At 44.1% G+C, this 12,723-nt stretch overlaps 1 protein-coding gene across 1 annotated transcript in view; it reads right to left on the reverse strand.

Moving 5' to 3' along the window:
- The window catches only part of LOC138540775 (vitellogenin-A2-like), a 111,637-nt gene that overhangs the window by 87,824 nt on the left and 11,090 nt on the right, over positions 1–12,723 (reverse strand). Inside the window, exons 9-14 of the mRNA XM_069641709.1 lie at positions 12,500–12,665; positions 9,466–9,591; positions 8,322–8,540; positions 1,113–1,336; positions 713–810; positions 249–373 (exon numbers count right to left, since the gene is read on the reverse strand). Of these exons, the coding sequence (XP_069497810.1) occupies positions 249–373; positions 713–810; positions 1,113–1,336; positions 8,322–8,540; positions 9,466–9,591; positions 12,500–12,665 (958 nt within the window). The remainder of the gene's footprint in view (positions 1–248; positions 374–712; positions 811–1,112; positions 1,337–8,321; positions 8,541–9,465; positions 9,592–12,499; positions 12,666–12,723) is intronic.

Below are 12,723 nucleotides of genomic sequence, written 5' to 3' on the forward strand. Positions count from 1 at the left end.
TCCTAATTTGTACTGTTAAAATTGCAGAATCGCTGTCAGGCCTATTTGCTACATCCCATACTGTTAAATGTATTTTATGCATTTACTCTGGCTGTGCAAGCTATTATAGTCTCATATTTCAAGGGCTCTGAGTGACTGTTGTTTTTTCCCTGTGTTCCTGCCCTCCTTGAGCGCTTTGAAACACTTTTCTGTGTATAGGCGTTGTATAAATAAACAATACCATACCATAAGCCATGCATAGTATTTACCTCTAGAATATCAGTCTCCGAGCCAGTGAAGTACCCTCGCATCTTAGAAAGCACCAAAACGGGAAACATGGTGTTTGCGCTGTTCATGATGAAGGTGTCTGTGGACAATCCGGCCATGAGCATATCTGGAATAACAGTGATAGATTATTTTTAGAAAAAAGGCACCAAAATATCACTTGCCTCATTGTAGGCATCCTACATTAGATCACAAAGAGGCAAACAGGTTGGTACAGTTTGTCATCAAACACTTTCAAATTCCATAAAATATATAAAAAGATAACCTGCAATAAAAAATGCAAACATTGTGAAAGGCACAGGCAACCAATGTATCTCATTGCATCAGGACAACAATGCCTGCAAAATGACAGTCGTCCTGGTACGTGACTATTAACAGAAGGATTCCTTGGTGAAGTTCACAAAAACCCCTGCATTGCGAGCTCAAGATCTACACAATATGTACTTACATCTGAATGAATCCATATGCAGAGCTTTGCTGTAGCGATAGCTCATTCTGTCAAGGGCCGGGTTCAGCATCTTAATGGCAACACTGCAGGCAGCAGCCCTGAGTGAAATTAAGTTGAATCTCATCAGTAATGCATGCTAACATATACAATTCTATGTACAACTCCATTTTGTTAAAACAGTCACACACACCTATCGAATGTACAAGTCTGGGTAAGGGCCATATCTAATGCTCAATAAGATAGAAATACAAAATACATTCAACCCATTGGCAGAGGAAACCAAACTGATTAATCAAATATTCAACAGCCGGATATGCTTATGGAGAAGCACAAGCGGAAATGGTAGTGCTAGCAAAATACTTGAATAATCTATATCATAAACACGTGCTTTGAAACTTACACCTGGTGGAGGGATGGGACTCGGCTTTTGGACAAGGCCTTCATGTGAGAATACACAAAGCTTGCAAGCTGCAGGTTCACTTTGCTCTCCTTTGAGGCTATGTTGGCGATGGTTGTCACTAGGGCCGGACCAGGCTTGGTTTCAAACAGGACCACTGAGGCCATCATTCGGACTTGAGTGCGAACCCTGCGGTCCATGAAGACCTGGAGCAGAATCTCCTGCACCTGAAGAGAGAAAGGATTTGTCTATTGCTTGCATCACCTCTGTGAACCTCGAAGACATGTCAAGGCACTGATCATAACAGCACTATCCCTACATCGAACAAAAGGAGCAAGTGATTTAAGCATTCTAGTGCCCAGATCTAGGTTCACTGTAACCATTCGTATTTGATGCCTGGAATGCATGGTACATTTGAAAGAGCATGGAAAAGAACGGCTTTGAGTGCTTGAAACGGTCGTAATGCATGGAACAGTCGGAGTACATGGAACGGATGAGTACATAGATCTATTGGAGTGGGCCAATCCCAAACACCTAAGGTAAACCACCATATCACATCTCCACGCTTACTCTCTTCTTACACCACCACTCAACTAGAACACAGCGACACTATGACACCATTCGGTATAGCTGTTCTCATACCATCAGCTGCCTCATACTCCCCATCACTCTCACTAAACACTGCTGGATACGCACCACCCAACCAAGGCGGCCTCCTCAGGCCAAACGCAGCCAGAATCGGTCTAGATAAAACCTGCCAGATCGAACACATACTCTTGATCTCTCAACCATCTCATCTACCACTAAAAAGCAGCTATCACACGAATGCCACACCAGCTGCACACATATCCGGTGCTCACACGCACCTTTTACTCTCTCTATTCTCTCTACTGACTTGAACTTCGATTCCCGAGGGCGTTCAACCTACCAGCGCCTTGAGAACATACCAATGGTACATAAGGCGCTATATAAATGCAAATTAACATAACATAACATAACATAACATTAAGTCAGTGAATGATTGACATGTGCAGTTTTTGTGTTGACATGGTGTGCTATGCCCATTTTGGAGGCTAAATTACAGATGAACCTCACAGCAGTAAAGACATGGGTTCATTTTCTTTTTAGAAATGCACCTGTGGCTGGATGTGCGGGAAAAGCAGTTAACCTGACAAACAAGTATATATTCTTCAATGACCACTGATTTGCTCGAGAAGTCCATGCATAGAAGCTACAAGTACATTTATTTATTTATTTATTGACTTGCTTTTTTGGGGATATTTATTGAGCACTTAGGAAAGCAACAGAGTAAAGTAATTACTGTTTTGAAATACTTTTTACAGGACAGTTGCAAGAATGTATGCCGCAACAGGAAGCATTCCATGTTGTACCACAGAACGGGCAGACTTCTTTTCAGGGAACCACATTTCATGGTGCCCTGTGCAACATCATAGAATGCCCGTATTGTGGTCTTCCCCCAAATGATATGTTCCTTCTAATGCTGTATTGATCTGCACTATATTATTTAAAATTTAAATTTAAATTAAGTCACAAAGAATTACAGTGTGAGGAACATTGGAATGCCGATGTTTCTTTATTAGAAAGGTTGGCTTGATTTAAATGAAGGGCGAAATACTTAATTTATAGGATTGCTGGATAACATGGCCGTTGTTGAACCACATGAAATGTCATTTCACATAAGTATTGTATAATATATTTCCCTTTTCTGCTGCAGTATTTTGTTTAGGCACATGTGACTGAAAGCCCTAAAGCCCTAACCATGTGACAAGCTTGAGTTTTCTGTACACGGTAAGAGTAAACCACAAATACCGAAATTGTGACAATGCATTAATAATGCTACCCTGAGTTGATTTTAGTCTGATTCCTGATTCTTGTTCCAGAGGCTTGAAACCTGCATCATTCAAGTAGGTGAACAAAAGTAAAATATTGAATCGCCTCATTACGAGGTGGACGCAAAGGGATACTGGGTACCATTAAGAACATCAGTGCCAGTAATCCCTTTGCGCCCTATTCCGAGGTCCCTTAGCGGGTCCCTTACCAGGCGTTATGGACGGGGCCCGTTAAGGGACTTCAGAGCTAATAACGGTATCGCAATTTGCGGTACCGTTATGAGTGCCTTCCCCCTTCCCATTGAGCCCTATGGGGGCTGAAATAGGAATGGGGAATGGCTTTTTCAATGGGGACTTACCGGTCCTGCAAAGGTCGGACTACACCGTTAAGTCCCCATTGAACGAGGGCCGACGCGGTACCGGTATTGGAGGTAGTCATGGCTCTAATAGTGCCATGACTACCTCCAACCTCGGAATGATGCCCTATGTGTTTGTTACAAATGTCATTTTTTCATATTCAGTGTGAGGATAACCCTCTCAGGTACCCTCTCACAGATTTCAAATGTTCCCATGTAATTTACCTAATTTTTCGATTCCAGTCATTCGATTTAGAATGCCCTGCAACAGCAACAATTGATTCAGTCCAACTATCACTCATACCTAACTTTGTGGCCCGGTATAATGGAGGGTTTCTACCCCATACCCACCCATGTTTGATCACCACGTTCAACCCCTGGTCGATCCAACGCACAGTTCTATTTAACTGATGCCAATTGGAGTTTACAGAGTAGGTGAGATCACTGCTGTGTGCACACTTCTGGACGGTCGGCCCCAGCACTCCTCACTGCCCTTCAAATGTGGGTAGTGGCCTCTGTTTTTATGTCCACTCTCTGACCTCCCCATCCAAAGGACCCCACAAGAGCTCATAGAGCTCGTGTTCATCCCCTCTCACCTCTCTGAAAATGGGTGGGCCCGCTTCCCCACCCAAACCACACACATCCTCCCACTTCAACCTGCTCACATTTTACACAGAGCTATCCAACTCCTCCAGCCTCATGCCCTGACCCAAAGCATACCACTTCCTGTCAAAACAAAGAACAAAAGTGCAGTGGGCCCTATGTTACCGTGCAACAGTGCTTTCATGTCATCGGGTTATCATCAACACTTTTGCAGGCATGAGCTATCATTCTGAGAAGTTATTTTATAGAATATGTGAAGGGTTTGGCATCACTTGTGAACAGAAACACTTTCTTGCAGTTGGCCACAGGTCACAGGCCACAGGTCTGTTCCAGTTAAACACATTGGGCATCATTATAACCTAGGCACTCCCATAATGAAGGGTGCCGGTACGGGACCGGCACCCTTCATTACGGGACACCCCATTACGAGGTTCCCTTTGCGGGACCGGTAAGGACGCCTGGTAAAACCAGGCGTCCTTAGCGGGTCCCGCGATGGGAACAGGGAGCTAATAACGGGCCGTTATTAATAGCACCGTTATTAGCTCCCTCCCCATTCCCATTGAGCCCTATGGGGGCTCAAATGGGAATGGAGATGGGTTCCTTCAAGGAGGAATTACCGGGTCCTCCAATGTCGGAATGACCCGGTTATTCCTCATTGAAGGAACCCGGTACTGGGACCCGGTATGGAGGCAGCTAAGCCCTTATTAAGGGCATGGCTACCTCCATACTCGTAATGAGGCCCCTTATCATTTTCTTTAAGTCTAGTACTGGGGTCAAAGCTGGTATGGTGTCTCATTCCCAGGAGTCTTGAGACAGATAGACACTGGGGGTCATTCCGAGTTGGGCGGTAAGGGTTTACGGGCACCGGTAGGGATGCTGGTGCCGGTAAACCCTTACTGCCCTATTCCGAGGTCCCTTAGCAGGTCCCAGCAGGAACGGGTGGTCTGACCACCCGTTCTCTGCGGTTCCCGTTAAGGGACCTTTGAGCTAATAACAGTACCGCAATTTGCTGTACCGTTATTAGCGCCTTCACCATTGAGCCCTATGGGGGCTCAAATGGGAATGGGGAATGGTTTACTGAATGGGGACTTACCGGGTCCTCCACGGTTGGAATGAGCCGGTAAGTCCCCATTCAGCCAGATCAGACCCGGATAGCACTATGGCTACCTCCAAACTCGGAACGACCCCCACTGTGGTAATAGCCCAATATCTTAGACTAATCTAGCAAGGAGAAAATGTGAATAATCAAAGTCTGGAAAGTGGTGATCTTCCAGAGAGGTAAACAAAAATAAGATATTGGGCCTCATTGCGAGGCCGGCGGTAAGGGGTTAAAGGCACCGGTAAGGATACCGGTGCCGTTAACCCCCTACCGCCGCATTCCGAGGTCCCTAAGCGGGTCCAACTAAGGCTGGCTGGTTTTGCGATTGGGGAATGGTTTTCAGAATGGTTGGAATGACCCGGTAAGTCCCCATTCAGACTACCCGGACCAAGACACGACTCAGAAATCCTAATTTTCAGGAGACTGAAGACAAAAAGAAAGATAGGATTTCAATGGAGGTTAAATGACACATCCATCAAATTATCCAACAACCTGAAATATCTAGGAGCAATGATTAGTGCAGACGGTGGTGACAGGCCATGGAAACTGAATCTGGAGCTAAAAATGGACCAACATATCGCCCAAGCATTGATAATGAAGAAAAAATTTGGAAAGTTCTCGATACAATGCTTAATTGACTTTTACAACCGAAAAGTCACACCCACAATTACCTATGGGGGAGAATGCTGTTTGAGAATGCCATGGGAAACTTGGGACCGTTTGCAATCCAGATTCTGGAAAAAGAACGCTAAGGCTGCCGAACTGTGTCCCAAGCAGAGTAATAAGACACAAACACTCTACATGTACAAGTGGCGTGGAGACTGCTGACAACCTATAAAAAAGCAGAACTTAGTGACTGCCCCGCCCAATATAAGGTGCTAAAGGCACAAACTTCAAACACAAAGTCTGGTCTGTTAAGTATCTGGAGACACAAATGCCAAGAAATAATGGAGAACATCAGCATTTGTATGGAACGGTTGCATAATAACCCAAAAAAGTGAAAGAAGCTCTCTTAGCAGTAGACTGGGCCCAAACAGAAGAGATACGCATGAAAGCAAAATCTCACTCACTCTCAAGCTAACTACTGAACTTTCCAAAAACACTCCTAAACTATCTAAATAAGAGTGAACATTTGAAACACAGGGACACTCTACTCCGCTTCAGATTGAACATTCTAAGAACTCGCCAGATCTTAAAGAAATACAGCATAGTGGAAAATAATATATGTCGTCTTTGTAATGAAGAAGAGGAATCATTGCAACATTTGACGATGTTTTGTAAACAACTCAAATCTGAAAGAGAAAGGACTCTCCTACCCAATTTGCCAATAACATGTGGTTTGGACTCCAACACATGGTGGGATGCCATGTACATAGTACTCAATAAAAAAACGGTCAGAGGCCTAGGCTGTTCTTAATTGAAACACAGGAAAATTTGCCAAGCAAGCCAACCCCGAAGGCCTGTGAACCATCATAAATTGCACCTGGACACAATAGCAAAACATAGGATAACTAAGAACATGGAAAGAATTAGGATGAACAATGAGCTGTAAAATGTTTGTGACTTGATGATGAGAAAGACGATGGAAATGTCAAGCAATTTTTTTAAAATTAATTTATGATAAATGCTTAAATAAAATAAAAAAATAAAAAATAAAAAAATATCAGGGTTTTGTAGCCTACTTTGTAGCCTGCTACAATCCTCCTCATCATCAAGCAGATTCACCATAACCACCTACTGAGGTGAATGAGGTCATTAGTACTTCCCCTGGATATTTTTTCAACAGTCACCAACTTGGGAGAACCTCACGCATGAAACAAATTGTAAAGAGAGAGTCCTCCTGCATCATTCTTCCTATGAATCTTCTGTCGCTGTCAATGCCTACACACACATCCGTAAAATTGTATTCATCCCAAGTCTTCTTTATCACAAGCAATAACCAACCAAACCCAACAGAGAGCATTGAGACTTCAGTGACCAGTGACTGTAAGGAGAACATTTCTCCAAAAGAAAGGCTAAAGGTCTGTAGTGGACAAACCTATTGCTGTACATTTTTTTGTTTTTTAAGAAAAAGTAGCATTCATTTTTTATTTTGGTTTTAAACTTATTTTCAGATTGGTTTTACACTTATTTTCATGTGGATTGTGTCCATCAATACCTTCGCCTTCCTACAGGAGCGCTAATAACATTCACTTTCAAAGTTAGGCATAATGCAGCCAGCCCTGCCATGAGCCTCTGATCACATTCGAGGGATCCCCCTGCACTCCCGTTGTGCCCTCAACCCAGTTCCTCTCTCTCTTTGGCCATGCCTCAAACCCCCAAACCCGAGTTGCCCTCCCATGCATTCACACTCTCGCATTTGGCCAGGCCTCCACTCCTCCAGGCTCTGGGGCAGCCGTATTCTTGCAGCATTTCTGGCACTGGAGCTATCTGCATGTGGCCTTCCCTCTGACGTTATTCCCCATGATGGACTTAATTGGCTGGATTGCAGGACTACTAAAGTCAATGCTCCATTAAGGTACGGAAATAATTCACCCAGGTATTATTTTTTTAACAGATCATCTTAACAAAACTGTCATTATAGCAGAGGAATTACTAGATAGAGCAATACTAACACTCAGACCCATGAACGTTTATTCCGCGCCATAAAGTTTTATGAGTCTTCTATAATGCACGCTTATCCTAGGGCCATATTGTGGTTTTCCTTTTGGACCATTAAACATGTTCTTATCCTAGTAAAGATAGCTTGTTCCCCGAAACATTTTTGTTAAGAAATTCTTGTATTTATGGAATAAAGTGTGCCCAACTATCTCTTAATTTTGCATTTCTTTCTTGCATACCACATCATCTCTTTAAATGATAAAACGTTATCAGAACCGATCTAATGAAAGAAGACCTTATCCAATGTCTCCTTCACCGCTGCCTGTGAACAACTATGCTCCTCACCTTTCCCATGCACATTAGATGGTCAGGAATATCCTCAAATGCTGTGTAAAACGTTTGAATGTTCATGTGTGGACATACATATTTGGAGTAAATTAGGAATATCCATCAAGGAAGCCTAACTGGCTCCCATTCCCTGAATACTGAATGACTGACCATAAAAGAAGCACAAATGGTAAACCAGAAAATGTAATCAAACTGGGTGTAAAAGCAATGCATGGGCATTCATCACCTCCCCTCAACATGGACACGCTATAATACTTGATGCGAGTACTCCACTGGTGAAGGTCCTCATTCAAGTTCCCTGTTAAACAGTATTACACGTGTGCATAGCCTGTGTTTGCTGCCAGTTGCCTCTTACCCTCCTGGGGTCCTCCTGCGCGATGTTCCTCAGGGCCATCACTGCATCCGACTGGATCCTGACTGGCAGCTGGAAAGCACTGGCAGAGAACCCGGGCAAGAACTTCTGGATGCGCTTGATGCTGGCGGGTTGTCCTGCATTCCCAAGAGCCTTCAGGGCCAGTGCCATGTCCTCCTGATGGGCATTGTTGGCCGCCTCCGCTGCCAGGTCATGCAGGGGCTGAAAAGGAGCAAATGGTTATTCCCATGCTTGCCTCCTCTTTCTGTTTTCCATCTCTCATTTCTCCTTCCGAAGTTTTGACAGCCGAGCTCTCTTTCTCACACTTATCTTTGTCTGCCTGTCTCTCTAAACCTCTAAATCTCTGTCTTTTTCACACACGTGTCATCTCACATTATCCACAAACCATCTCTCCTTTTCTGTATGTCCCTCACCATCTTTTTCTCTATTAACTTCTCTTATTACATCTCTTTCTCTATCTGTCTTTTCACTATTACCTCTGCACACATTTCACTTGATCACATTTTGCATTACTCTTTCTCCTCTTGCAAATAGGAAAATACAGGCATCACAAATGCTTTGCATCCAGTCAAACGTCTTGTTACTTCAGCACATATACTATGATCACACCTCAGGCTTTTTTAAAAATGCAATACTAAGCATATTTTATCCAAAAGATAGATTCACAAATATGCTTGGTTATTTAGCTAAATGTAGGCTACATCATCTTAATAAACTATTGCTAAATAGTAGCTACGTAATTATTTTACCATTAGAATACATTGGTGACCCAACTGAAATGTACAGTCAGTCATGAAGGTATTTTGCAACTGCTCTTCAATCTTTATAAAATTGTATGCACATGTAATTGCTTAGAATCATTACATGCACATGGCCATTAGTGCCTCTTCCATCTTCGTCGCCTCAGAAATGAATACCACCTGCATCTGACATCACCCTGCTGAATAGAAACCCCCACGCGCACTGTGGTTTTAGGGCATTTTGCTATCTCAAAAACCAACGTCAGACCATGAAATGCCTTCAAAAAAGGCATTGTCAAATTGCAAAAATACACGAAACTTCATCCATTGGATATTATTTAGCACAAACAAGCAGCTAATATGTCAAAGTATGGAAAAATACTCACTGCAAGGGCTGTTTCAGGACTGGAGGAGTGCGCCCCGCAGTACTTGTTCACCATGGATCCGTACCCGAGGATTGCAGCCTTGCGCACGACGGGGGATTTCTGATGTTCTGCAACAGTCAACAAATCCTGCAGGAATATGTAGGGGGACAAACCCATGAAACAGATATCTCCTATATTTCATGACATATTCATATATAGAAAGATCCACAATTATCCTCAAATTACCAATGCATATTGGGTCCTAAGGTCACAGTATTAATGAAATCACACCGAAGGGTGATTTTCGGTAGATTTCCAAAATAGCAACCAGTCATTAGAAATGTAGCAATGTGGTATAGGAATTCAGGGGAATCATGAACATTTGTTGAAGCCCAGTACAAAGCACATACACTGATGGGGGACTCTGATCAGACATCATTATTTTGATGCTTTTTATTAGCATCAATGTGTAAACATGATGTCAAGCCGTAGGCAAGTTGTTCTCCCACAGGCCACTGTCCCTAGTCTTGTTTTGCAAGTTGTAATCACATCAAATTTTGAAAGCAACTCATTAATCAATAATTTCTTTTAAAATGGATTCCAGTCTCTAAACGCAGAGCTGGGACTCGAACATGTGTTACTCTTCATAGTCTTGCTTCCAAGACAAATGCATTGCCCCTGAATTATGCTCCCGGCCCATACAGGAAGTCCTTGGGGCTAGACCTGAGGTGCATAATCTTCATGTTGCTTCTTCATCTATTCTCTGTCCTTCCATTTTAATATGACTACAATGTGAATAATTGCAACAAGTGTTCTTTTAATAAAGGACCTATTAAGTTAATAATAAAGCAATATGACCCGAGCGGCGGGGGCATTACCGACTAAGCTAATGCCCCGGGGCCCATAGTTATAGGCCCGAGGGAAGCGAGGGCATTAACAAAGGCCCCGGGCATTACCTGAGTCGGTAATGCCCCCACCGCGAGGGTCATATTGCTATTAGTACCCCGGCCCGCATTATGTGCGTGACCGGGGCACTAAAAGCTTTTTTTTCTGTCCCGAAATGCTGCAGCATTTCGGGACAGAAAAAAAAAACAAAAAAAAAAACAGCCAAGAAAATGGCCACCATGGAAAGGGAAAGCGGTGTCCGTTTTCCCTTTCCATGGCGGCCATCGGGAGCGGACGTGCTGGGAACACTTGTTCCCAGAGCGTCCGCTCCCGAGACAGGATCAAAAAGAAAGTAGGTGGGGTTGGGAGGGCGGGAGTGGGACGGGGAACAAATAAATAAATAAATAAATAAATAGGTACCTGCGTCGCCGGCGGGGGACGTGGGAAGCCTCCAGCCATGTGGAGGCGCGGAGCGGGGATGGCCCCGCTTCGAGTATCCACACAGCTGGAGGCTTCCCTCGTCCCCCGCCGGGGACGTAGGAACAAGAAGGTAAGTTGTGGGGGGAGGGTGGGACAGAGGGAAGGGAATAAAAAAATAAATAAATAAGTTACCCGAATCCCCGTTGCGGGGCGAAGGCAACCTCTCAGCCGCGGGGAGGCTTGGAGCGGGGATGGCCCGGCTTCGACCCTCCTCATTGGCTGAGGGGCTGCCACGCCCCCTCCGGGGGACAAAGGCCGTGGAATCCCGACAGAGGGATTCCCGGCCTGGTAATAGACTCGGTGAGGGCCAATCAGAATGGCTCTTTCATTCTGATTGCGCCCTCGCCGGGTACTAATTAGAATTAACATTGACTGTGGTGCACAACGTCAATGGGCTGCTATAATTGGAACCTTCCGTCCATGGAATCACTGTTGGCCAAGGCATCAAGTGATTTCAGTTGACCTCTGAGAAGCACCCCAGTACACATTGGAGCGAATTCCTCCTAATGACAGGCTCTGGGTTCTGCAACCTGTGGCTCTATACATGTTTTGGACTGCGACTTTCATCATCCCTCACCATTAACTAAACTGGCCAGCGGTGAATGGAGTTGTAGTCCAAAACATCTAGAGAGCCAAAGGTTACAGATCCCTGGTTTACCGAACAGTACAATTCAGTCAGATTGTTATATATGCAGAATAAATATCTCTAAGGAAAAATATAATTATAAATAATTTCAATTGCGATCATTTGAATATTGTATTGGTCTTTCTGAAAACCTGACTGTATTTCACTATTCAGCAATGCCCGACCTAAACTGTACGCACAATTATATTGTAAATAAAGTTTCAAGGTTTCCTAGTCGGGTTATCACTGCAAAAAAATGAAGACAATGGGCCTCATTACACGGTAGGCGCCGGTATTTTACCGTGTCCGCCTTGGTGGATGGCGGAATTACCGCCCTACTCCAAAGTGAGCGGGGGCGGTAATTCCCCATTCACCAAGGCACTTCCCCATTCCCATTTTTGCCCCCATAGGGCATAATGGGAACGGGGAAGGCGCTAATTACGGTACCGCAAATTGCGGTACCGTACTTAGCACCAAGGTCCCTTTGCGGCACCCTACTTTAACGGCTGGTAAAACCAGCCGTTAAGGTCGGGTCTCGCAAAGGGAACTCGTAGTAAGGCGGTAAGGGTTTACCGGTACTGGTGGCCTTACCGGTACCGGTAAACCCTTACCGCCTACCGTGTAATGAGGCCCAATGAGCTTTTGGGCTAGTGTTTTAGGTGAAGCTGTGGTCACCTTTATCTTATCTGGCAGAGTTATTTACCAACCTTATTATCACTAATGACTGATATTTCTTTAAAAAATATTTTTATTACAATAGCTAAAGAGCTGTTAAAAAGGGGGGATGATTCTGGTCATTTAGGATAATAGGCAAATATAATGGCAATATGGAAGCAATGCTTGGTGGAATAATGGTCAGATGAGCCTCTTAGACAGCTATACTGACTATGAACCCGAATGCATACTTGGCTGTGCTCCATAATTGGGGATTTTGTGTGTGATCATTCATTGAGCTATGTTTACATTTCATGCCTGTGCAATGTGCTGCTGCCCTGATTATAGGAAGCATGCAAGTATTGCCACCAGATATAAAGGTTCTTAAACAGCCACTGCATCATTACTCACCACAGCTACTTGTAATGTTTGGTGGTCAGCCTTGGTGAACTGCATGGCGAGAGTTATAGCCTGGGCTGCTTCACGTGGGCTCAAGTCCTGGTTGCGGGTGAGTTGCTTGATAGCCTTCAATGAATCAAAGGTTCCTACCGCTGGGATTGCATTCAGCAGCCAGCGCCTGCAATCAGCATACACAAACTTGAATCATATGAACAAATTAGAAGTATGACAAAAGA

The sequence above is a fragment of the Ambystoma mexicanum genome, chromosome 1q (assembly GCF_040938575.1).
Source record: "Ambystoma mexicanum isolate Mex_15411 chromosome 1q, UKY_AmexF1_1, whole genome shotgun sequence".
NCBI classification, from domain to species: Eukaryota; Metazoa; Chordata; class Amphibia; order Caudata; family Ambystomatidae; genus Ambystoma; species Ambystoma mexicanum.